Source organism: Myxine glutinosa, chromosome 5 (genome assembly GCF_964187855.1).
Source record: "Myxine glutinosa chromosome 5, kmMyxGlut1.1, whole genome shotgun sequence".
NCBI lineage: Eukaryota > Metazoa > Chordata > Myxini > Myxiniformes > Myxinidae > Myxine > Myxine glutinosa.
In genome coordinates, this window is record NC_136265.1 from 24659207 (window position 1) to 24686874 (window position 27668).

Genomic DNA, 27668 nt, shown 5'->3' on the forward strand with positions numbered 1-27668 from the left:
CTGAACGTGTCCATTCTCCATCTGACCTTCTCCACATCGGACCGATTCTGTTCCTCAAGTTAAAATGAAAATCTAAAACAAGAATCGTGCGTTTTATCGTAATCCGAGTGATTCTGATCAATCACAGGAATGTTAATCTTGTTTTTCACTTCCGTGGATCGAATCACGTGGTTCGGACTCAAATATACCGGCATTAAGTTCGTGTCAGAGAGAGTGTTCGGGACGTGGAAGGTGGAACTAACTGAACGTGGTCTTTCGTTCAGCTGAGAGTGAGGGTCATGAACCGAGACCCCCCGAGCTCCTCGGACTCCATGTCAGATTCTGATGGAGGGAACATCGTGGGTCCGGGAGGGGATGCTGGGATCTCCGGGTTCAGGATCCTGGACGCTCAGAATGTTCGTGTTGGAGATGCCGAGCCGGACCAGGTACCAGGTACGAGTTTCTCGTTGCAGGGGATATCTATTTAGGACGTACTCACGGAGGTTGATTTATAATGTGTAACCACTTGGGCGGGAGATTAATTACCTCAGAACACGTTCTCCTCAGAAACTGTAACTACGAAAACCAATTAAATATTTAACTTTGATTTGTACACGATCCGTTAATATAACATTTTAAAATTTTATATATAATTCATTGGATTCGAACATTGTCGTGCACGGTTTATGTACATATTACGTACTAATACTATTTTAATATTCCCAATTATTCCCACCTTGTGGAGTCATCCCGACGAGTTTTCCTCCACTTTCCTCTATCTCGAACATTCCATCTTGTCCAGTTCCACCTTCATCTTCAGACTCTATCTGAGTCTTCTGCGAATTGTATCGAAGGCTGTTCTGACCATAGTCTATACCTCAACTAACTACAAGACGTGTCCACGATGGATATTCACCAATAAAACTTCTTCATCTCCTGAAATTACTATTCCTATTCCTTCTAACAATTCCTATTCTTCCCTATATCAATATCATTCTTATTCATTCCCCTCAGATATATCATCAACTCTTCCCCAAGGCAGTGTTCTGGGCGCTGTGCTTTTTCTGGTCTTCATCAATGATCTCTCTGACTCTCTTGAAAATCCTCTCTATCTCTTTGCTGATGACTCCACTCTCTGCCGCTCCATTCCTCTTCCCTCAGATCGGCAGTCTGCAGCCTCCTCACTCTCTGCAGACCTGGACAAAATCACAGACTGGGCAAACAAGTGGAACATGTCTTTCAACCTGACAAATCTCACACTCTTACGATGTCTCTCCGAAAAGACCGACTGGACAACCCTCCCATCCATTTTCTGAATAATCCTCTCCAAGAAGTTCTGTCACTCAAGCTTTTGGGTCTCACTATCTGCCATGATCTTTCCTGGGAAAACCACATTTCAAATCTGGCCTCCAAAGCCAGTCGCCGACTGGGCATCCTCCGTCGTGCGAAGTCCTTCCTTGGCACACCTGAGCTCCTCACCACATACAAGGCTTTCATCCGCAGCTCAATGGAATACTGCTCTCCCCTCTGGGCTGGTGCTCCTGCCTCACACCTAGCTCGTCTTCACGCTGTTGAAACCAAAGCATTCAGAATCATTGGAATCTCCCGCGATGAAGCTAACTCCAAGGGCCTCTCACTCACTCACCGCAGGCAGGTTGGTGGTCTTTCCGTCTTCTGCCGACTCCTCTCTGGCCTTGCCCCCCCCAGCTCTCTCTGGGCTCTGTCCCGCAAATATTCCTACAGGTCGCACAAGATCTGCCTGCAACCCTCTTATGGTTAAACTGCCAAAATAAAGACTCGCTGCTCACCTTCACTCCTTCATTCCTCTTTTCTCCCGCCTCTGGAACAAACTCCCTCACACTCTTCAATCCCACTCCACCCTCCAAGTCTTTAAAACAGCTGTTCACCACCATCTCTTATCTCCCCCCATCCAAAACCTTGATCTTTTCTACCCCCACTAATTTCACCCCAGTTCCACTTTTTTGAAATACCAACTTCTGTCCAGGAAGTCCTTGGTGTCCTTGTGTTTTATACTTCTCCCTCCCCCCCCCCCCCCCCTTTCCCATGCTTCCTCCCCCCAGGCCCTCTCCCTTCCACACATCTCCCTGCTCTCGGATGTTGTGTTTGTGTGCTTCCCCTTCTCCCCATCTTGTCTTCCGCTCCCTCTTTTTGGGTATTTTGTTTGTCTGGTTGATTTGTTTGTGAAGTAAATGTTAGCTCTTTCACGAGCCTCGATTCAGTATACAAAAAAAAACAAAAACAAAAAAACATAATCCACCTCTCCAATTATGGGAATCAATCTTCTTCTCCTTCTTTTTTTCTTTTTTCTTTTTTTTTAAACCAACACCCAAGCCTCTGCTCCCTCCAAGAGAACCCTCTTTGTTACCATTTTGTTGTAAATATTGTCGTGTCCCCGGGGTTAAGACCCCAAGAGGACGAATGGCCGAAACGAGCTTAAATTCCGATGCGTACTCCGAACCTTGGCGGGATTGTCTTTGCCGCGTGCGGGAAGGCCCGAGCCTTATCTAATCTGGAACCCACGCAGGGGATATCCGAACCCACAATCGCAAAGATGGGACAGCAAAATCCACAATACAAGAAAAGTAAGATTCGACAAATAATGATTTAATGAAAATAAATGCAAATAACAATGAAAGGTGAGGTAAAAACTAAAATTCCTAATTGAGACGTCTCCATTCAGACTCGTATACAAACAAGGGGAAAAGATAATGAAATAAAATAAATAATGTTTTTGTAATCGGCCGGCACTTAGCTTTGCATCCCCAAATGGATGGTAAGGCTTGCTGGTCGTTCGTCGTCTCCAAACCACCGTGTGGGAAATGCACAAAATGGCGCGGAGTCGCGCCCGTAGCCAGCCTCCGGCTTGAGGCAAGCAGGCAGTATCCCTCTTTGTTTCGCTCGTGACCCCCTCCTTCTCTGCAGGGCACCACCGTCAATCAACGTCTCCTCCTTCCATGTTGCAAAAAGTCCCAAAGCCCCGACGTCTCCTCACCAGCACACCCGAAACCGCAGCAACCACTCGGGACGTGAGCCAGAACGACAGAGAGAGAGAGTGAGAGACAAAGATGGCGAGACGCTGCTTTCTCCTTTCAGCTCTCAAATGTTCCACCATGACGTTACACTCTGTCCAATCACCGAGCGCTACCCAATCACAAAGGCCGGGGCGTGGCCTCCCCATTAGAGTCATCCTTTATGGAGTCCAATCACTGTTAGGGAATGTTCGGATGACGTTGTTGGTTGTGAGGTGGGATTTACGTACTGATCGGCAAATGTGCTGGGTGTTACTTAGTGACTGGTGTAATGAGCCTGGTGTTGGCTTAGCGGTTAGGGTGCTGGCTTGGGATCCTAGGATCCTGGGTTCGAATCCCGGTCGATCACTGAATTAACGCCAGGGGGGTTGACTCAGCCTGTCATCCTTCCGAGGTCGGCAAATTGAGTACCATCTTGCTGGGATGAATGATCATGGTGTGTACCTCGATTTAGAATAGGTACACCATATCCCTGCGCATCGTAAGAGCGTGACCAAGGGTTGGCGTCAGGAAGGGCATCCGGCCATAAAAACATTGCCTCAAACAGGGAACCATGATTGTCATGGGGCTCACAAGGTTAACCCCCGCTCTAGCGGGGAAAATGGCCTTAAAACTATCATTCATTCATTCATATTCATTCATTGTTACTTAGCCCTGGCGGCGTTGTGAGCGAATGAGTCCATTTACAGTGCGATCGTTGTTTTACTGAGCCTTTGATTTCCTGGCTGGCCGAATGTAATAAGATATTAGGCAAAAATCACAGGGGAAGTTGACCTTACAGTCCCTATAATTAATTAGCACAAAACCACCCTCCTTATGGCGACAGAGCAAATGCTCCTGCCCGGACAGATGGCCTACTTGTATACATCGAGATGGGTTCTTCGCGGCATACGGAGTATTTTAATCTACACGTTCTGAACTTAAGGTATTTCTTCATTTACCCCCACAAACATAACAATATTTACTCTCTGCCTAATCTATAGAGATTTTGATTATTTTGATCCTACACTTACTCTACCTTGATCTTTCTCTCCTCACATACAAACCCGTACTGTAACCATCGCCTCCTCCAAAGTACTTGAATTATCCCACATACTTTAAATCCCTGTCCATTAATCATATCCATATCCTCTCTTCCCTCTCTCTTCGTCGCCATAACACCTGTTTTCCCCATATTTATCTTTAATTCATCACCTTCCAAACTTTCCTGCCACACAAGCAATACATCCTGAAACTTCCTGTCTGACATCATCATCCAATCACCTGCAAATCACCTTTCCCAAGGCGTTCCTCTTTTTTTTCTCTGCTGTCTCAACGTATCCATCTCCACCACACACAAAAACTTTTTGAGATATTGTGTGCTATACATCATTATTGGCCCTATCTCTCAAAGTGAAGAATCACTTTAATAATTCTCGTACAGTATCCGGATCTTCACCAATCTCTAACCTGTCCATCAAATGTAATCCAAATATGTCCATAACTTTTTGAGATATCCTGCTCACAGACAGACAGACAGGCAGGTGAAAACCTAACCTCCATACACCTTCGGTGGCACAGGTAATGAGCGTAACCCTGTCTTTGTGGGCTCACTGCAAACGTGCTGTGACCCTTTAATTACAAATCGGCTGTTGTGATGCCAAACAGGCCGAGACGGCTCTTTAAAATGCATCTCAACTTGAGGTGTACAAGACCCAGTAGCTAGGTCAGCATGGGAGAAAAATGTTGTTTTCTAATGTGACGACACAATGGAACATGGAAAGAATGGTTGGCGTGGCGAAAGCCCGTCATGTGAACTGTGGTGAAGAAGGCAAGATGGACACAAGAGATGATCTTTATGGATAAGAATGTAATACGTGTAACCCCCACTCCCCTCTCCCCCATGCACACACAAAACATCCCATATCAACGGTCTTTCACCAAGACTATCTTTCACCGACAATCCTCTCGAAGAAGTTCTGTCACTCAGGCTTTTGGGTCTCACTATCTGACATGATCTTTCCTGGGAAAACCACATTTTCAAGCTGGCCTCCAAACTCCAAAGCCAGTCACTCATCTTGGCATCCTCCGTCATGCAAAGTCCTTTCTTGGCACAACTGAGCTCCTCACCACATACAAAACTTTCATCTGTAGCTCAATGGAATACTGCTCTCCCCTCTGAGCTGGGGCTCCAGCCTCACAACTAGCTCGGCTTCACGTTGTTGAAACCAAAGCTTTCAGAATCATTGGAATCTCTCGCGATGAAGCTAACTCCGAGGGCCTTTCACTCACTCACCGCAGGCAGGTTGGTGGTCTTTCTGTCTTTTACCGATTCCTCTCCGGCCTTGCTCCCCCAGCTCTCTGTGCTCTGTCCCCCAAATACTCCGTCAGGTCGCACAAGATCTGCCTGCAACCCTCTTATGGTTAAACTGCCAAAATCTAGGCTCTCTGCTCACCTTCACTCTTTCATTCCTGTTTTCTCCCGCCTCTGGAACAAACTCCCTCACTCCCTTCAATCCCACCCTTCCCTCCAGGTCTTTAAAACATCTGTTCACCACCATCTGTCATCTTCCCCCATCCAAAACCATGATCTTGTCTACCCCCGTTAATACACTCCAAATCCACTTCTTTCAATCTCCGACTTCATTCCTGAAATTATTTGTAGTGTCCATCTTGTTTATCCCGTGTACCCCGCCCCAGCCCTCTCCCTTCTACAGATCTCCCAATGTCCTTGTTCTCTATTGTTGTTGTGCTTCCATCTCTCTCCCCCTCTTGTCTCACCTGCTCCCTTTATTGTATGTTATATGTGTTCGCTCTTCCAAGAGCCTAGACTGTCTATAAAAAAAAGACAATAGGTAAACATATGGATTATGCCAAGCCAGATAACGTCTGCCTGCATTTTACTCGTCCCTTATTTACCAAGCGATTGCTTTGACCCGCACAATCGATTGGTCCTCGATTTCGAAACATAGGTCTCCCAGGGGAGGTTACCCCATGAAAGTTTGGATTCCTACTTGTCCCTTATTTACCAACCGATTGCACTGAAACCTGATACAGCCCTTCTACTCGATGGTCCGCAGGATTGCCCGGTCTTAGATGTTTTGATTTTGGCTCAGGGCCTTCCATGGGGGGTCCCCCTTCCTTCCTCCCCCCCCCCCCCCCCCCCCAAAAAAAAGTAGTTGTCTGCACTACAACCTCAAGAGATGATTGTCAGCCCACTCGGGGTTATTTTTTAGTACTTTGTTTAAAGCAGCCTTTGTTTCTCTGCAGATTCTATCGTGGTGGTGAAGGTGGAACCGGGATCTCCAGATGATTCTCTCTCACAAGGTAAATAAATTTCACAAGTCAATTTTGGTCTGAGCCTTCTGTGTTTATCAAAGGCTTACCTGAGCATAACCAATGCTGACATCGCCACACAATGAATGAATGAATGAATGAATGATCGTTTAAAGGCCATTTTTCCCCGCTAGAGCGGGGGTTAGCCTTGCGGGCCCCATGACAATCATGGTTCCCTGTTTGAGGCAATGTTTTTATGGCCGGATGCCCTTCCTGACACCAACCCTTTGGTCACGCTCTTACGATGCACAGGGATACGGTGTACCTATTCTAAACCGGGGTACACACCGTGATCATTCATCCCAGCAAGCTGGTACTCGATTTGCCGACCTCGGAAGGATGACAGGCTGAGTCAACCCCCCTGGCGTTAATTCAGCGATCGACCGGGATTCGAACCCAGGATCCTAGGATCCCAAGCCGGCACCCTAACCGCTAAGCCAACGCCAGGCCACACAATCATCTGCAAACCATATTTACCAACGTATCTAGCTCTTCTTTCTCTCTCGCTCAACACATTCACAAAAATGATGAATGCAAACTGAACGTTATCTCAAACATCTGAGCTACCAATACGAGTTCTCTCTGTTGTTTTAACCTTCTCGTCCATCACCTCAACTATCCTTCCCAGCATTTTAGTCACCTCCCTTTCCCTCAAACAGCAACCCTCCACCTCCCTCGGAACCCTCGCATATGCGTACTCCGGATCGATGAAACCTACAGTTAATGATGAAGATGGCATCTCTTGTTCCCCGACTTTACATAAACCAAAACGACCCCCTCAATCCTCACAAACTCTCTTGGACTGCTATCATTCACCGCATTTAAAATGTTTTAATGCAAAATAGAAGCTTGTGAATTAGTGAGTTGAAAAAGGGGGAAAAGGTAAGGGAATGGCAATGAGGTAACCTAGCTGTGGAGCTCAAGAGACTGAATCTCTTCCAGTGGATGGTGATGGAAATATATAGGTGGGTTCATTGGATGATCCTTCCGGAGTGATAGGTTGAGGTTCTTGTGTTTTCTCCACTCTCCATGAACCACCCATTTCATTTATTCTTCTCACGAGTGGGCACCCACCCCCTCCGGGTGGGAATACCCTTCTCTGCCCACCTTCGGTGAGCAATATTCCATGGTACAGTATTGGAAATGCACTTTATAATTTTTGTCATTTTTGAAAGAAATTTTGTTGATCAGAACATGCCAAACTGGATAACAAAAAATAGAGAAAGATCATTTGTAATACCGGCTACCACCAAAGGTGGTGCTATTTCCACCACGTGTCAATTTTTGAGTATCGGTGACGTCCACGTTTGATCCATTGCAGTAAAGATTGCGGTTTCATTCCCGGTTATCCCTTGCTGTTATTTCAGACCCACTGTTTGCTGTTTTTGTCCCCCGTCGCACCGCGGAGCGGAAGGGGGACTATGGTTTTCCCGTCCGTCCGTGTGTGTGTGTGTGTGTGTGTGTGTGTGTGTGTGTGTGTGTGTGTGTGTGTGTGTGTGTGTGTGTGTGTGTGTGTGTGTGTGTGTGTGTGTGTGTGTGTGTGTGTGTGGGCGTGGGCGTGCGTGCGTAAGCGAAGGACCGCATTCGAATTTGGCGTGTGGGTGCAACCCACGTCAAAATCCAAGATGGCCGCCGCCATGTATGTCTGATGCCATGTATGTCTGAACCTTGTGAGCGGAATATCTTGAAAAATAAGCGAAGTACCAACTTCTAATCTGGTGTGTGGGTGTATCTAGGCACAAGGAAGAACGCTATTGAAAATTGGGTCGCCACGTCAAAATCCAAGATGGCCGCCTCCATGTATGTCTGAACCTTGTGAGCGAAATATCATATCAAAGCATGTTTTCTGCGTCTTCCACTTTGTCAACTCACATCACTTCCCCGACGGGGGACCGAGGCGTAACGCTTGTTGACCTGGCATTTTTCCTGGCAAATTGCATTTTCTACCAGGAAATTGAAATTTTCATTTTTTTCCTGAATTGCAAGTGTTTTTGTTTCTAGTTCAGAAGCATTGAAAACGTGGCTATTTTGATTGGTTGTCCTTTGCCGATGTTATTTTGTACTTTGTTTAAAGCAGATTTTGTTTCTCTGCAGATTCTATCGTGGTGGTGAAGACGGAACCGGAATCTCCATATGATTATGTGTCACAAAGTAAGAATCCAAAATAAATTGTGCATTGACTTTAGTTTCAGACATATTTTCCCATTTATTTCCAAAATTGTTCGCACAACACACACTAACTTGAATGCAACGGACCCAATCTGCATACACGTGCTGGTTTTCCTCACGACATAAAACAACCTGTTCTTTATAAAGTAGTGCAACAGTTATTGAAATTTGGTACAACTGTTAATCAAGATGCAATAAGGTAAACAGGTGATGGACTTTCAATGTTGAATGGTAATTTGATACCAGATGTTCACACCATTTCCCTCACATTGGCCTTCCAAAGTCGAGTTTGGGTGAGATGCTGAGTATATGGAAGGGAACACATCCCATCATTGTTACACAAAGGACAGGCAGTCTAGAAGGACTCTCTCTGATAATATCCGGGTGAGTCTTTCATTCAAAAACTCGTTGGCTTGCCTGTGTGAGATCTAATATTTGTATCATTTGTCCTGGTGTATTATTTATTTATATATTTTTACATTCATTGAGGCCACTAGAACACAACACCCATATCACCACTTGTCCAATCACACCCCTTCTGAGATACAAAATTATCTCACCAGCAACTTACGACAAGTGGCCGGCCTCTTTGGAGCTATGGGCTTCCATTGAAGACACCTGGGGATGATGATGATGATGATGATGATGATGATGATGATGATGATGATGATTGATGGATGGATGGATGGATGAATGAATGATCGTTTTAAGGCCATTTTCCCCGCTAGAGCAGGGGTTAGCCTTGCGGGCCCCATGACAATCATGGTTCTCTGTTTGAGGCAATGTTTTTATGGCTGGATGCCCTTCCTGACGCCAACCCTTGGTCACGCTCTTAGGATGCGCAGGGGTGCGGTGTACCTATTCTAAATCGGGGTACACACCGTGATCATTCATCCTAGCAAGCTGGTACTCAATTTGCCGACCTCGGAAGGGTGACAGGCTGAGTCAACCCCCCTGGCGTTAATTCAGCAATCGACCGGGATTCGAACCCAGGATCCTAGGATCCCAAGCCAGCACCCTAACCGCTAAGCCAACACCAGGCTAAGCCAACTTATGATGATGATGATAATGCTATATTTATACATCACTCAGACTCGTGGGAGAGCTGCACAATGAAGGGAGGAAAGTCAACAGATTGACAGCGAAGGACTTGGCAGACGTGCCATATGTTGTGTCCCTTGGAATATCTACACAACCCAAGAGACGTTTTATTTATTTATATTTATTACTTGCTAAATCGAAGATTTTTCGAGTATATTGGTCGGTTGCCTTTGTTATTCTGTCTTGTTTGTTTGCCACTCACCTACAGGCCACAATTCTAAACTGATCGTCATGAAACTTCACCAAGTTGTGGAGGTTGTCACAATTGAGAAGCCTATTGATGTTGAGGTCATCTGGAGGTCGCATTTATAAAATCGCCATTTTTCATCCAATTGACTTGAAAATTGAACAGCATTTGTATATTGAGTCACTAAATTGGAAAACCAACTATTTTGGAGGTGAAAAGGTCAAACGTCAACTCAAGGTCAAACTTCTAAAATCATAAATTTTCATCTGAAAAATCATCAGTTTTCATTCTATTAACTTGAAAATCAAACTTCCGTTTCCGGTTGACTTCCGTTTCCTGTCTTGCTGGCGAGGGTTCGTTTATTCTCAGCTCTCCATGCTATCCATCGAAATAGAAGTTAAGTAATTGTTCCCATTTGTATTTTCGTTATAACTATTTATTTTATGGTGTATATATTGTCTCCCGACGAAGATTTTCAGTGCAAATCTTTCATACCTGTATTGAAAATCGTGTTAATTCGGGTCGTGTTTTGAGGCCTTGTAGTTGTACAGTGAACACTGTACAACCTTGAGGCTTTGTTTTTCTCTCAGCGGTCCGTGTTTTTGTGATCCAATAACTTTCGTTCTCTGTTTTCCCAATCTTTTCACCCCATAGCCCTCTTCCTTGTGTAAATCACAACTCAAAAAAATCCAAAAAAGAAACATTTCCTTCTCTGTTCTCATTCGTTTATTCATTCTTATTCGTTCGTTCATTCGTTCTTCGACCACGTGTTTCTCCCCCATTTCCCCAGATAGATTGTCAAATTTCAACTCGTTATTTTATCGTCCATGCGTTATTGTTTTGATTATAGTTACTTTTGGTTTGAATTTCCTGTAACTTGTAATTATTTAATCGTGTTCTGCTCCTCGTGTGCGGCCTTGTAGTTGTACCCCCGTCGGTGTTTGTTATCTTAATCGTGTTTTGCTTGGCTCTTAGTTTTTTTCCCTTCTACCCCGAACATAATACTCTGTCTAACGTTCTAAATCCCCACCTCCCCCCCCCCCCACCCCCAAAAACCAAACAAACAAAAAAAAAAACCCAAAACATTTATTTTCCTTTCTCCACGTGTACTGTTGACTCATCCTGTATTTTCTGTCCAGGTGTGCTGTTCGCCCCGCCCCCATTAACTCCTTGCCATCCACCGTTTGCCCTTCACGTGACTCGTGGTGGTCCCTCTCGGCTCTCCCCCCGTTGGTATTTTTGTGCACATAAGATTGTTCACGGTTCTGTTTAAATATTATTTAAATATGTATAAACTTTCCCCTTCAGTGTTTTACTCAGTGGTATTTTACAACACGCTGTTTTTCTTCCTATTTAAAAGGCTTTTCTCAATTTCCTCTCCAACTCATTCCACCTCAAAAAAAAGAAATTCAATATCTTATACGTCTCCCTCACTACATGGTCTAAATTCACATTCATTCCATCCCTCCTCCATCATTCTGAACCGGATTGCTAACTTGAAAATCACAACAAACCCAATTTGTTTTCAATGTTCGTCTTTCATTAATCATCCACTTTCTAAACTCCCCTCTTGCCACTCCCATCCAAATCCCTCCCCTTGCACCTACACTCCTAAACTCCCCCCTTGCCCCGCCACTCTTAAACTCCCCCCCTACCCCTCCACTCCTGAACTCCCCCCTTGCCCTTCCACTCCTGAACTCCCCCCTTGCCCTTCCCCTCCTAAACTCCCCCCTCACTCCTCCCCTTCAAAACAACCCCCCAACCCCTCCCATTCAAATCTCCCCCCATACCATTCCTCTCCAATTCTCCCTCCTCCCCCCTCCTCCTCAAAGCTGCCTCCTCCCCACTTCGTCTCCCTTCTATCTCATACCTCCACCCCCCCCCCAACCTTCTTCTTTCCTCTGCCCCCCCCCCTCAAACAACCCCTCTCTGTGCCTCATCCCTTCACCTCCAAACCTTTCATCCTCCTCATCCTTCCCTTTCTTGGAACTCTTCTGCAATCGCTGACACACTAACAACTGCTCTCCCTACCTCCCCCTCTCATCCTTCATCTTACCCTACTCCTCCCCTCCCCTGTCCTGTACCCGATGCTCCCCCTCTCTCTTCATTAACGGTATGGACCTCAAACATCCGGGGCCTTCGCTCAAACCTGACTGATCTCTCCATACAGGTTGCTTCTGACAATCCAGACTTGATCTGCTTAACAGAGACTTTCCTCCTTCAAGATGTCTCTGATTCCTTAATATCTCTTCCTGGTTACTCCCTCCTCCGGTATGATAGACCTGAGCCTCGGCCTGGTGGTGGGGTGGCTATCTTTATCAAAAACTCTCTTCCTCACTCTCCTTGCACTGCCCTCTCTCCTCCTCACCCCCAGGAGTACCTCTGGCTACGGCTTCCTCTCCGCTCCCACCTTTTGTTCATATGTGTTCTGTACCGTCCCCCAAACAGTGATGACTCCATCTACATTTCACTGTCTGACAACATGGACCAACTTCTATCCACTCATCCCAACTCTCTCTTCCTCATATGTGGTGACTTCAATTGTCATCATGCCACCTGGTTGGGTGTGGGTTCCTCTCTCACCAGTCATGGCACCTCAGCAAAGGACTTCTGTGACTCACTGGGATTGACACAATCTGTCAATTTCCCGACCCGGATCTCAGCCAATGGAGTATCTTCTCTTCTAGACTTGGTTATGACTAACTTCCCTGCTAATGTCTGCTGCTCTTCTTCTGCTCCAATCGGTTCTTCTGACCATGTGCTTGTCAAAGTGGACATCTCTCTGGCCATTCTCAGAGAGCCTCCTTAGCGTCGACGAGTCTGGCATTTCACTCAGGCCGACTGGGACGGTCTTCAAGCAGCCATCAATCGTCTGGATTGGTCTCCCATCTCCACTGCCTCTGACATCAATTCTTCCTGGGAATTCTTCCAAAGCAAACTGATCTCTCTCATGCACAGATTTATCCCATCTCGCCTTCAGTTGTCTTACCCTTCCTCCCGTCCATGGTACACTGAATCTTGTGGTGAGGCAGTTGCCCTGAAACAACTTGCCTTTGCCTCTTGGAAGGCTAATCCAACTGAAGGAAATCTCAGTTCCTTCCACCAAGCTCGGAACAAGTGTGTGTCTACCCTCAGGAGTGCCAGGAAGCACTATCTCTCCTCACTCAAGAATGAACTCTCAAACCTGTCTCCTTCCTCCAAATCCTGGTGGCATCTGGTCAAATCCGTTTCTGGTGTTTGTTCCCCCTCCATCCCCTCCCTTACCTCAAATGGCCACACAGTTGACATCGCACGTGACAAAGCCGAATGCCTCAACTCTGTGTTTGCCTCAAAATCCTTAGTCCCAAACCCATCTCTCTCTGTTCCCACTTTTCCCAGTCGAACCAAACTGCTCCTGGACTCTGTGACCTTCTCTCCTGACAAGGTGGAGGAGTTTTTGTCAAACCTCGACTCTGATTCTGCAACTGGACCAGATGGCATCAGCCCATGGGTCCTAAAATCCTGCTCTGCCGCACTATCTCACCCTCTCTCTGTTCTTTTCACCCTATCCTTTGCTCAAGGTCATCTGCCAGCATCCTGGAAATCAGCAAACATTACCGCTTTACACAAAAAAGGTGCAAAAACAGATCCTTGCAACTACAGACCAATCAGCCTGCTCCCAATTATCAGCAAAGTCATGGAATCCATCATTGCTTCGGATATGAAATCTTTCCTCTTCTCCAATGGCTTGATCTCTGATCATCAATTTGGTTTCAGACCAGGTCACTCTACTCTGGACATGCTGCTTCTGCTGTCTCAACAATGGATGGAGGTCCTCGATGCCAAACAGGAAATCAGAGCTGTCTCCCTTGACATATCACGTGCCTTCGATACGGTCTGGCACCCAGCTCTGCTCACCAAACTCTCCTCCTATGGTATCCATGGAAATCTCCATGCATGGCTTGCGGACTTCCTCTCTGGTCGTAGTCAACGTCTGGCCCTGAATGGATTTCTCTCATCTCCCCTTCCCCTTCAGGCTGGAGTTCCCCAAGGCAGTGTGCTGGGCCCTGTGCTTTTTCTGGTCTTTATCAATGATCTCTCCGACTCTCTGGAAAATCCTCTGTATCTCTTTGCTGATGACTCCACTCTCTGCCGCTCCAATCCTCTTCCCTCAGATCGGCAGTCTGCAGCCTCCTCACTCTCTGAAGACCTGGACAAAATCACAGACTGGTCAAACATGTGGAACATGTCTTTCAATCCTGACAAATCTCACACTCTTACTATGTCTCTCCGAAAAGATCGACTGGACAACCCTCCCATCTACTTTCTCAACAATCCTCTCCAAGAAGTTCTGTCGCTCAAGCTTTTGGGTCTCACCATCTGCCATGATCTTTCTTGGGAAAACCACATTTCCAAGCTGGCCTCCAAAGCCAGTCGCCGACTGGGCATCCTCCGTCGTGCGAAGTCCTTCCTAGGCACACCTGAGCTCCTCACCACATACAAGGCTTTCATCCGCAGCTCAATGGAATACTGTTCTCCCCTATGGGCTGGTGCTCCTGCCTCACACCTGGCTCGGCTTCACGCTGTTGAATCCAAAGCTTTCAGAATCATTGGAATCTCCCGCGATGAAGCTATCTCTGAGGGCCTTTCACTCACTCACCGCAGGCAGGTAGGTGGTCTTTCTGTCTTCTACCGACTCCTCTCCGGCCTTGCTCCCCCAGCTCTCTCTGTGCTCTGTCCCCCAAATATTCCTACAGGTCGCACAAGATCTGCCAGCCACCCTCTGATGGTTAAACTGCCGAAATCTCGGCTCTCTGCTCACCTTCACTCTTTCATTCCTCTTTTCTCCCGCCTCTGGAACAAACTCCCACACTCACTTCAATCACACTCCTCCCTCCAGGTCTTCAAAACAGCTGTTCACCACCATCTCTTATCTTCCCCCATCCAAAACCTTGATCTTTTCTACCCCCACTAATTCACCCCAGATCCACCTTGTTTGAAATTCCAACTTCTTTCCTGGAAGTCTTGGCAGTGTCCATATGTTTTATACCTCTCCCACCCCCCCCCCCCTTCCCATGCCTCCCCCCAAAGCCCTCTCCCTCCCACAGTTCTCTCGATGTCTCCATGTCTCTCGGTCCCTGCTCTCAAATGTTGTGTTTGTGTCCTTCCCCCTCTCTCCCCATCTTGTCTACCGCTCCCGATGTTATTTGTTTTGTGTGTCTGTTTGTCTTTCTGTGTGATTAATGTTCGCTCTTTCACGAGCCTCGATCTTGTATACAAAAAAAATAAATAAATAAAAATAAACAGGAATTACATAGCGCATCGCTGAATTGGGAAACCAACTATTGTCAACTCCATGTCAAACTGCTGAAATCATAGATTTTCACCTGAAAAATCATTAGTTTTAATCCGATTGACCCAAGCTTTGATTAAGATCGTAAATTTTAATTTTAATGAAATTGACAATTTGATGTATTGATGGCAACCTTTTTGGGGAGGGTCGGAGGGGGAGGGGTGGATTTTGCAGGTATCATGCTCTGCATGACGTCTTCTTGTTTACTTATTTATTGTTGTTATAGCCGCAGGTCTGTTTTGGTTACCCGGTTCGAGCCCTGCGGGTCGTGTCAAAATGACCGCTAGCACCAGCTAAGTCCACAGATCTGAGCAAGTTCTCGGATCTGTTTTAGCACGTTATAATATTCATTGGGACCATGGAAGAAGTATTGCATAAAATTTCAACCCCCTGAGTCAATACTTCATAGAAGAGCCTTTGGCAGTGATTACAGCTTTGAGTCTTGGGTATGACTGCATCAGCTTTGCACATCTGGATTTGGGGAGTTTTTCTCCCATTCTTCCTTGCAGATTTGCTCAAGCTCTGAAGTTAGATGAGGAGCGCAATCTTCAAGTCTTTCCACAGATTCTCAATGGGATTCAAGTCTGGGATTTGGCTGGGCCACTCGAGGACTTTCACGTTCTTGTTCTGTGGCCATTCCAGTGTCACTTTGGCTGTATGCTTGGGGTCATTGTCCTCTTGGTGCATAAATCTTCGCCACAGTCTAAGGTCTTTTGCACAGGTTATCCTCAAGGATTTGCCTGTATTTGACTCCATTCATTATCCTTACAAGTCTCCCAGTCCCTGCCGCTGAAAAGCATCCCCATAGCCTGATGCTGCCACCACCATCATGCTTCACGTTATGGATTGTGTTTGACACATGATGAGCTGTGCTCCGTTTCTGCCAGACGCAGTGCTTTGCATTCAGGCCAAAGAGTTCAATTTTTGTCTCATTAGACCACAGAATCTTTTGCCTCATTCTCTCAGAGATTTCCACGTGCCTTTTTGCAAACTTCAAGCATGCTGTCATGTGCCGTTTTCTCAGGAGCGGCTTCCATCTGGCCACTCTCCCATAAAGCCTAGATTTGTGAAGTGTTGCAGAGACTGTTCTTCTTCCGGCAGATTCTCCCATCTCAGCCAAAGAACTCTATAGTTCTGTCAGAGTGGTCATTGGGTTCTTGGTCACCTCGCTGACCAAGGTTCTTCATGCCCGGTTGCTAAGTTTAGTCGGACGGTTAGCTCTAGGAAGAGTCTGGGTAGTTCCATATTCTTTCCATTTCCTAATGATGGCGATCACTGTGCTCTTGGGAACTTTCATCACTCTAGAAATTGTTGTACCCTTCCCTAGATCTATGCCTCCTCAAAATTATATCTCGGAGTTTTACGGACAGTTCCTTGGACTTTGTGGTCGAGTTTCTGCTCTGACATGCACTGTCGTCAGCTGTGTGACCTTTATATAGAAAGGTGTTTCTTGCTAAATATTGTCCGATCAATTGAATGGGCCACAGGTGGACTCAATCAAGTTGTAGAGACATCTCGAGGATGATCAAAGGAAATTGGATACACCTGAGCTCAATTTGGAGTGTCGTAGCAAAGGGGGTGAATACTTCTATGTAAATTAGATGTTTCTGTGTATCATCTTTTCATTGTTTTGTAAAATTTGACATTATGGGGTATTATTTGTAGATCAGTGACAAAAAAATCTCAATTCCATTTTAAATTCAGTTTGAAACACAACAAAATGTGAAAAACGTCAAGGGGTGTGAATACTTTCTGAAGGCACTGTACACTTAACCTCTATTCAATAATCAAGATCTTGCTATTGGCTAACAGTTTATCTTGTGCAGGTGAAACGGGTCCAGTGGAAGCTGGATGTCTCCATCGTCATGCTCTTCAGGCTTCAAACGACATCCATATGAAGGAAGAGTTGAATGAAGATTCTCTCTCTGCGAGTGGTGAGTACAGTGCAGCTTGTGTTGTCCCGAATGGTTCTTTGTGATGTTTTCCTGCATCTTATTCCATTATTTACTTTTCTGAAGTCTCAGGAACACGAAGATCATTCCTGTTTTGCAAAAGAGCTTGGTTTATTCTCATAAATACTGTAGTTTATCATCACAAGCTTCAATAGGCAAACGCAGGATATGGAATGGCAAACGTAGAAAAATTGGTGAGAGCAGTTTTGGTTGTTGCACGATCAATTTACTTTGCAATGTATTCAGTTTTTTGGTAGCTTGAGATGCAAATCTGATGGATCTTTCTGAATGGCAGCCATGTGTCTCGAGTGTGGTGTTTGGTTACTGCGAAGAAGAAGAAGAAGAACACTCCTTTTGCATCTTCAGATGCATAGGGCTGCCGAAGCAGTTTCCTAAGCTATTGACACAATGCTGGATGGGTTGCTACACCAATGCAGGATACTCGAATGGCTCATTCTACCCAGTAAGCTGGTACTCATTTTGCTGACCTCGGAAGGATGACAGACTGAGTCAACCCACCTGGTGATCGTAGTCTGGGGTTATTTACGCTCACCCCCCAATTGGTTCTCGCTGTTAGGGGTGTGTGTCATTCTTGATCCGTTACCTTGCCATGAACAGGCACTCATGTGAATGCGGCCGCTTTGAGCTGGTGGTTACCATGGCAGAAGTAGGAATAAGAAATAAGACATGTGTGGGAAAGGAACATGCAACACAATGGTTTGTGGAGGTTAGAAACACAATATGAAAGGGGAACAATCTACCTAATACATACGCAATGCATATTTATCCACATGTAATACAATACACTTTACTAAACAGATATTTTGAAATTATACCATAGATCCATTCTTTATCTGCTCGGAGCCAAAACAGCAACATTATGTACAGTGCATTCAGAAAGTATTCAGACCCCTTCACTTTTTTCACATTTTGTGATGTTGCAGCCTTTTGCTGAAATCGTTTAAATTCATTTTTTCCCTCATCAATCTCCAGTCAATACCCCATAATGACAAAGACAAAACAGGATTTTAGAAAGCTTTGCAAATTTATTAAAAAGAAAAAACTGAAATATCACATTGACATAAGTATTCATACCCTTTGCTATGACACTTGAAATTTAGCTCAGGTGCCTCCCATTTCTCTTGATCATCTTTGAGATGTTGCTACACCTTGATTGGAGTCCACCTATGGTAAATTCAATTGATTGGACATGAGTTGGAAAGGCACACACCTGTCTACATAAGGTCTCACAGCTAACAATGCATATCAGAGCAAAAACCAAGCCATGAGGTCGAAGGAACTGCCTGCAGAGCTCAGAGACAGGATTGTGTCGAGGCACAGATCTGGGGAAGCCTACAAAAAACATTCTGCTGCATTGAAGGTTCCCAAGAGCACAGTGGCCTCCATAATTCTTAAATGGAAGAAGTTTGGAACAACCAGGACTCTTCCTAGAGCTGGCCGCCCGGCCAAACTGAGCAATCGGGGACGAAGGGCCTTGGTAAGAGAGGTGACCAAGAACCCGATGGTCACTCTGGCTGAGCACCAGAAATCCTGTGTGGAGATGGGAGAAACTTCCAGAAGGACAACCATCACTGCAACACTCCACCGATCTGGGCTTTATGGCAGAGTGGCCAGACGGAAGCCGAACAGTTCAATCTTGGTTTCATCAGACCACAGAATCTTGTTTTTCACAGTCTGAGAGTCCTTTACGTGCTTTTTTGCAAACTCCAAGCGGGCTTTCATGTGTCTTTCACTGAGGAGAGGCTTCCGTCTGGCCACTCTGCCATAAAGCCCAGATCGGTGGAGTGTTGCAGTGATGGTTGTCCTTCTGGAAGTTTCTCCCATCTCCACACAGGATCTCTGGAGCTCAACCAGAGTGAACATTGGGTTCTTGGTCACCTCTATTACCAAGGCCCTTCTCCCCCGATTGCTCAGTTTGGCCGGGCGGCCAGCTCTAGGAAGAGTCCTGGTTGTTCCAAACTTCTTCCATTTCAGAATCATGGAGGCCAATGTACTCTTGGGAACCTTCAATGCAGCAGAGATTTTTTTTGTGGGCTTCTCCAGATCTGTGCCTCGACACAATCCTGTCTCTGAGCTCTGCAGGCAGTTCCTTCGACCTCATGGCTTGGTTTTTGCTCTGATATGCATTGTCGTCCACGAGCAAGGGTCCAAACGGAAAGAGATCCAACGCAAGAGAAGGCAAGAAGGGAAGAGAGGCCCGGGCAGGAATGAATCCAAAAACGAGAGAGATGAAATGTCGGCCAGCGAGTGGTTTTACCGGCCGTCTCATGACGTCAACTTTCCTTCTCTCCAATCAGTGCGTCGCTTCTTGACTTCTCGAATGTTCTGATCGCGTCCATCCCCTCTCATTGGCCGAGCGCTTCGCGCCCTTCATGTCATGCCATCGGTCGGTGGCCAATCGGTGTGTTGCTCCTTCCACCAATCACGGAGAAGCTTTCTGCCCCTCTCCTGACCAATCACAGTCCTTCCCTACTCTGCCAATTGGCGCCCTGCTTCTTACTCGCCCTTTGCCTTGACCAATTGCTGCCCCCTGAGCGTGTCTATTCCTGTCTGCTCGACGTGTGTTGCCATGCCGGCTGGCTGCGGCTCCATTGTCGGTGCCCCAAACTGGCTTCCTGTGAGTCGTACTGTTATTGTGGCGAGGGGGAATTTAAGTAGGGTGTGGTGCGCTAATGGGCCTCGCTAATGCCTATGGGTGCGTTGCCATATGGGACACAGATATGATCACAGGTTTGACATACCGCGGAGTTAGCATAATCCCTACTCCACCTATCACCCGATCATCCTTGTATGATCACAGATATACACTTCATCCAACAAACCGCCTAAACAGATCCCTGACTTACTGCACATCGAAATGGTTCTTCTTCTTCATGACATCGGAGCACCTACCTATGCAGATCTACCTGGATTTATATATCCCCCTACCCAAAATTCATAACAATATGTAACATGATATTTTAAAAAGTGGTGGTCGAGTTATGACTAAACTTGGTGCATGAGTTGGTGAGGTGACAAGAACAAGCCGATTAGATTTTGGTTCAGGTCCCAATCCAGATCCGGTCTATCAGTGGCATACAAAACATAAACTGTTCAGCCTGGCGGAGGTATACGCTCTACCTAGTGCTGTTCTAGTTGTGAATGTCCCAGGTTGTAGTGCTTGGAGAATTCTGACTTGTTATCTTAGTCTTCGAGTGAAGTTTTGATTAATTTTGTGCTTTTCTACCTCTTTTTCCCGCACTAGCACACCTTTATGTGATTGTCTTATTCAAAAAGACAAATTGATTACAAAGCAAAGTTTCATTTTCGTTATTCCTTTCTTTTTAAGATCCATTACCTCTGTGTTGCTGCTGTTTTTACATCTCTGATACACTAACTGACTTTCTTTCTGTGAATGATCTTCAGAGAAATCAACAAGAATCTCCAGCAGGTTGTCCTGTACCAAGAATATTCATACCTTCACTGAGAGATCTTTGCAGCAAGACAAGAGTCACTGTGGGATGTCCGAGGATAACGAACAGAAATGTAGTCTTGACCAGGTACACCTGAATATTGACATTTGTGAAAAGAGACGCACATGCACTGAATGCAATAAATTATTGATTTGCTCCTCAGCACCTCAGCAACACACGAATACCCAGACCTTGACAAGTCTGTACAAGTGCAGTACATGCATTAAATCCTCTGTGCAGAACTCAACCCGACAGGTAGATTTGAGGATTCATACAGGAGAGACATTCCGATGCAGTGTATGCAGTACATTTTATCGGAATAATTCAACCGACCAGAATCATAAAAGGACCCATATTGGTGAAAAGCTGCACCAGTGCACGATGTGCAATAAATCATTCAGTCAGAACGCAAGTCGTCAGCTACACATGCGGGGACACATTGGGGAGAAGCCATATGAGTGCAACGTGTGTAGTAAATCATTTAAATCAAACCGAAGTTTCCAGACACACATGAGGATACACATGAGTGAAAATCTATACAAGTGCATGATGTGCAGCAAATCATTCGATCGGAAGTCGACACACATGGCACACTTGAGGACTCACACTGGGGAGAAACCATACAATTGTAGTTTGTGCAATAAATCATTCAGTCAGAACGCAAGTCGTCAGATACACATGCGGACACACACTGGGGAGAAACCATACAATTGTAGTTTGTGCAATAAATCATTCAGTCAGAACGCAAGTCGCCAGACACACATGAGGACACACACCGGTGAGAAACCATTTAAGTGCAATGTGTGCAACGGAACATTCAGTAACAGCTCAATTCGCTGGCTACACATGAGGACCCATACTGGGGAAAAACCGTTTAGTTGCAGTTTGTGCAGTAAATCATTCAGTCAGAACGCAAGTCGTCAGATACACATGCAGACACACACTGGTGAGAAGCCATATAAGTGCAATATGTGCGATAGTACATTCAGTAACTCCTCAAGCTTGCAGGTACACATGCGGACACACACTGGTGAAAAGCCGTGCAAGTGCAGTATGTACGATAAAATATTCAGTAACCCCACAGGACATAAAGTACACAAAATGACCCACACTGGTGAGAAGCCATATAAGTGCTTCCACTTGTAGTAAGGCCTTTATTTTTTCTTCATATTTATGTCGACATCAAAAAATACACACAGGGGACAGGAGCAATAGTCATAGGGGGAAGCACTAGTTTAGAAAGGTGGCGTAACATTAACTTTAAAGGTGATGGGATTAGTATTTTTTATTTTACATATGTATACAAATATCACACACACACACACACACACACACACACACACACACACACACACACTTACACACGAAGGTGGATACTTTGAGACCTTGGAGGGCTCCGTTTCACCTTCTGAAACCTGCATATGGAGATAACAACCAACGGAACAAGCCCTACAAGTGTTCTTTTTGTAGCAAGGCATTCAACCGTTACTCAAATTTATATAAACATCAAGTATTACACTCGGGGGAGAAGCTTAAGGGATGTCGCCTGCCTTAAAACCAAAAAAAACTTGGCTCCAGATGAACAGAAAACATTTAAATGAGGTGAGCTGGAGCATTGAGGATGAGGACACCATCCTCTAATGCGTAGCGTATTGTGTGAATGAGGCATGGGGGAAAAGTATGGAAAGGGAGAACGTTTCATGGACCAAGTTAAGAAGTCAAAATTATCCACCAATGTAGAAACAGTCCCACTTACTGAGTTTACCATAGTTGCATCAGCAGTCCAAACATCCAACTATGGAATAAGGGTAATAACAAATTAAGTCAGACACCTAGCAACTAAAGACAGGGGAGAAATGAGCTCAGTACAAATAATTGAAAGAAAAATGGAAATTGATGTGGGCTATGGTATACACTACATGAAAGGGTGTAAGCCGAGAACGTGCAAACACATGGGAACAGCTATTCCGGCAACTGCCATTATAAAGATCACTTTGGTAGAACAACACTAAACTCAATGAAAGCAACAATAACCAAACAGAAAACATTTACAGAAGAAGAAACAAAGTTGGAGGCATTAAGACGTGTGTGGTCACCAGCATAGAGAGAACTTCCACTAAAACCACAATGAATGGCTATAGCACACTTGAGATGAAACTTTAAAAGAGAAGGAGCACGTAACACACTGTGATGGAGTTGCACAGCAGATGGAGGAACCCAAAGCGAGTGCACCACAAGCGAAACTGGACCTCGATGTCAAAGATGAAGCCTAAGGCTGGTTAGAAATAATTTTCTGTTTAACATCAATTAATTTCTAAAAATCCAGGTAGGGAGGGTGGCTTTTTAAAAATCAATACTCCCCCGACCCCCTCCTCCCGCCATAATAACTTTAAAGAACCCTCTTGACTCAGTTGTCATTTAAAAAGTGGCGTTTGGGACATCCACATCCATTCTGTTCTGTCTGCGTGGACGAATCGCAATGAGAAATAATTAAATGGGTGACAGATGCCGATAATGTTCAAAGAGGATGATTGTCCATTCCACCGGGTCTCGTACCGGATTTTGGGAATAATTCTGTGCATGAACTTGGGTGTCAAATCTTTGAAGATTTCGGAATAATTTCAATCGCTGTATTGATAACATCTTCTTTACGTTCGCAATTCGGCAAACGCTGTCATATAGATAGAGTAGATCGATCGGGTGCAGCTCAACTGCTCACCTTGTAAGACACGTGGTGTCGCCATTTGAGTAAAACTAAAACCGCACGGGAAATGCGTTACAAACACAATTACTGCACTTTGGACCTAAAACGGGTTTAGAGTTGTTTCTTACACTTTCAAAAATGACATGCAACAACAACAACAGCAATAATTTCTTACCGTCCGTACCAGACACAAGGCTAATAAAGTAATTCACCGAGTGGAAAATGGTTTGTGCAATCTTTACTCCCACCCATGCCTTCAACGCATGCATCGATCCTAGAATTTGATTCATCACGACGAACGGCATTTTCCTCTTTTCATAGTATTGATGCGCATGATACTACTCCAGCATGTCATGGTTTCTACACCACGGAGTCAGACTATGGAAATGGGCCATCACAGAATGGACAGGTCATGCGACTAAAAAAAATAAAAATTGGGTGCTGGCGGCGATGGAACCACCTTCAGAGGCCATTTTCCCCCGCAGGGCGGGGGTTGGCCTTTTTTGGGCACCATGGTCCCCTTTTTGAAGCGATGTTTAACGGCCGGATGCCCTTCCTGCCGCCAACCCTGTTGGTCGCCTCTTGCGACACACAGGGAATTACCAGTGAACTGGTGCTCAATTTGCCCACCTCGGAAGCATGGCAGGCTGAGTGACCCCCCCACCCCGCCCAGCGTTAATTCAGCGATCGACCGGGATTTGAACCCAGGATCTTAGGATCCCAAGCCGGCACCCTAACCGCTAAGCCAACCCCAGGCTGGGGGCTGGCGGTGATGCTAAACAGGATTTTGTTTTTAAACCAGCCTAAGTACATCAAATTAACGTGTATCTGAATAGCGACGGCTCTGTCGTGCTAAAATAGATTGTTTTGCTGGCTTAGAGGAAATACTCACGTATGCAACATCTTCACAGTACCTCTGAACACAGATACCTATTAAGTTATCGTATTCAGGTTCTGAAAGCAGATGGAGAAAACGTCGAACGCCAAGCGGACGTTAAACCCGAGGTGGAAAATATCGAGGACATTCCACGTCAACGGAAAGAAAAGGAGAAACCGTTTCCAGCCCCAAAGCAAGAAAAGCTTCGCACAGCCGTTTGTGATAAACAGGACTATGTGAACTACCTGTACAAGAGGAAAGGCCAAGGACTGTTGACGGAAGCAGAATGCCAAGATCTGAAGAAGAAACAACGAGAACTTGATGCGTTAAAGTCCGATCTTCAAAAATGTAAGAAAAACCAAGAGCGGCAGCAGCGTTACCGGGACAATTTCAAACGAAAGTTGGACAACTTAATAGATAAGGATACCCGCAAACAACTAAAAAGGAAAATGGTTGGTCGCCCATCAATTGTTAAAGATGAGAATCTTTTGCACAAGACTATTGTGGATATTGCCATTGGTGGTTCAGCGGCTAACAAAAGGTGCTGTTCCGAGGTCATCAGAACGGTTAAAACGTTGGATGATCTGACATGCTCACTAAAGAAACGTGGGTTCCAGTTATCTCGAAGTTCTGTGTACCTCCGCCTTCTTCCACGAAATTCTGAAACTCGAGAGGGTAAGAGACATTGTCAAACTGTGCCCGTCAAATTGATGCGAGCCCAGAACGACCAACATTCCAATCACCAGGACACGTTTTTCGCAGGAGCCTCAGTTTCCAATCTGGAAGAGTTGGCATCACTATTGGGACCCGATGAGGTTACATTCCACTCGCAGGATGACAAAGCAAGGATACCTATTGGATTGACGGCCGCCAATAAACAGGCACCGTTGATCATGCACATGGAGTATAAAGTCAGACTAAGTGACCATGATCTCGTAGTTGCTGCTCAACACAAGTTGATACCATCGGTGATCGCAGCCATATCGATCAAGAAGAACTGCATTAAAACTGTTGCAGGTGTAACATACTCTGGGCCAACCTATGTAGGGATTCGAAGTGCAATGCACTCTTCATCATCCGCATTGCATCATCTCCACGACATGAAGCGAATCCGTTCCTTGCCCGAATTCCGAGACAACATGTTCTGCCACGATGGACTACCGAAACCCGTCATGATAGTAACTGTGGATGGAGGACCTGATGAGAATCCACGGTATGCGAAGACAATTCAGTGTGCAGTGGATTATTTCTGCACATACAAACTGGATGCGTTCTTCGTCGCCATGAATGCCCCTGGCAGGAGTGCATGCAATCATGTTGAACGACGCATTGCTCTGCTGAGCCACGATCTCACAGGAATCGTCCTACCGCACAACCGTTTTGGCAGTCATCTGAATGAGTGTGGAGAAACAGTCAACGAAGAGCTGGAGAAGCAAAACTTTGCGCATGCTGGAGAAGTCCTCGCCGAAATCTGGTCCCATACAATAATAGACGGGCACCCAACGGTGGCGGAGTATGTTGTGTCGAGTCATCATGAGGAACTCCTCATCGAAAGGGATCGCGATTGGCATGCAAAACATGTGAGAGAGAGCCAGTACATGCTGCAAGTCGTGAAATGTCACGACAGATCATGTTGTGACGAGCCAATAAGTTCGTACTTCACCGTGGTCAAGGAGCGTTTCTTGCCCCCACCTCTACCGCTTTTACAGACGGAAGACGGTCTGCAGTGTTGCCCCGATGATGGGAATGCGCAATTCCCATCGCTGTTCGTGCACTTAGTTATTGGTAACGGCGTCATTCCCGCGAGAGCAAAGAAGAAGTTTGCGAAGGGACTCCCATATGATTTTGCGTGTCGTAGTCTCCAGAACGAACTGCAAAGACGTATTTGTGGAAATTGTGGACTCTATCACGCGTCCATCAAATCGGTGTCGGCGCATTCATGTATATGCCGGGAAAAGAGCTCTCCAACGATGCCGACTACACTCCAAATTGCGGTGCAGCGTGTGCGTCCTCAGCGTGTGGTGGCCAAACGTCAACGCGAACTTATGTGTGTCATCAGGTACATGGAGACTGAAGAGTTGGAGTGGTTCGATGAGGACGTCGTCGACATGGATGGTTTAGGCATTCCACCTCATATATCGGTCAGCGTGGGTACGCCACTACTTCCTCCTGAAACTCGACGAGCACCATGGGAAGCCAACATCTAAGTTTGTTCTTCTATCATTAACGTAATAAGTTATTGTACTAAATACTTGTATTAAATACTTGTATAACCTACTTGGTATCATGGACATTTGTTCTTTGGCTATGGGAACAGAGGGCTCATTAAACAATATATTTGTTGGTTAATGGTGTTACGTAATGCTACTGGAAACACTCCCCACCCCCTGTAACACTTGGCCATACACTCCCCCTTCCCACCCATACCCCCCCCCCCCCCAATTTTTGAACGGCCCCTCTGGACTTATCGAGAAGCAAAAAGGGATGAAGCTGAACAACAGGATGGCAATTCAGACCATTGCTGCACATTGGAAGCTCAACAGCATGGTCAGAGTATAACAGAAAGAAACTGGAACGGCACTCAGTAGAGCGCATACCTCTGCCAGACTAAACAGTTTGCGTTTTGTAACCTACTGATAGGCCAGATCTGGATCCGGACCTGAATCAGAATCTAATCGACTTGTTCGTGTTACCTAACCAACCTATCCACCTAGTTTTGTCATAGCTCGTCCACAACTTTTTGAGATATCCTCCTCACAGACAAACAGGGGTGAAAACATAACCTCTGTCCACCTTTGGTGGTGGAGGTAACTATGTAAACACATCACTGGAGGGTCCTGGCAGCTCACCCAGACCAAATGACATATACACAGACAGAAGGGATAAAAGTAAGAATGGTCGATGATGATGTAGGAAGAACGGAAGAGGAGGAAAATGAGGATGATGATGAGCAGCATATGCAGATAGAAAAGTTTTCCAACAAAATTCTGAGATTTTCTCAGAAGAGTTTTCTGAACATCACTTCCATGTCAAACCATGTTCAATACCTCATAGACATTGATTTGTTTTGATCATTGTCATTTATTTCATTATATGCGATGTCTGCTTTTCATTCAATTGGATTTCTATGATGAGACGATGATTAAAATAAATGTTGAGCTTTGAGCAAAAGTTTTTTCACCAAAGTACTTATTTTCAAGTGTATTTATAGGGCATTCTTTGTCTATATATAGAATAGTCTTTAGAATTTATGACCAAAAGAAACCCGGAAAAAATGCTCCCCTCACTCTGCTCGCCAAATTTATATTTTTCAATGCAATGTAAACTTGTTGCACCCCCCTCAACCTAAAATCGTGGATCGACAGCAGGTATTTATGAAAGACTGAAAATAACACAATAAGGAGGTGGCACGGATCCGGCACTTGGAAAAGTATAACGGTATTCCGAGGATATTCAAATGGAATTCTTCCGAGATAATTGTGCCAATTATACATTTGCAGCAGGTAAACCAACAAAAATGGACAACATA

At 45.5% G+C, this 27668-nt stretch overlaps 1 protein-coding gene across 1 annotated transcript; it reads left to right on the forward strand.

Annotated features, from left to right (window-relative positions):
- LOC137427830 (uncharacterized) lies at window positions 1–27310 on the forward strand. The gene is made up of 6 exons (XM_068117586.2): window positions 1–432; window positions 6279–6335; window positions 8439–8495; window positions 16960–17067; window positions 20512–20645; window positions 24214–27310. The coding sequence occupies exons 1-6, from the start codon at window positions 279–281 to the stop codon at window positions 26344–26346; spliced, it is 2643 nt and encodes an 880-aa protein (XP_067973687.2). The 5' UTR covers window positions 1–278; the 3' UTR covers window positions 26347–27310.
- The last annotated feature ends 358 nt before the right edge of the window (window positions 27311–27668 follow it).

What these genes read in the sequence shown, in the direction of transcription:
- LOC137427830 (XM_068117586.2), top strand. Translation starts at nt 279, where the DNA reads ATGAACCGAGACCCCCCGAGCTCCTCGGACTCCATGTCAGATTCTGAT. An exon ending in AGATGATTCTCTCTCACAAG is followed by an intron (nt 6,336 to 8,438) that starts GTAAATAAATTT and finishes GTTTCTCTGCAG; the next exon opens with ATTCTATCGTGGTGGTGAAG. An exon ending in AGATTCTCTCTCTGCGAGTG is followed by an intron (nt 17,068 to 20,511) that starts GTGAGTACAGTG and finishes AATGATCTTCAG; the next exon opens with AGAAATCAACAAGAATCTCC.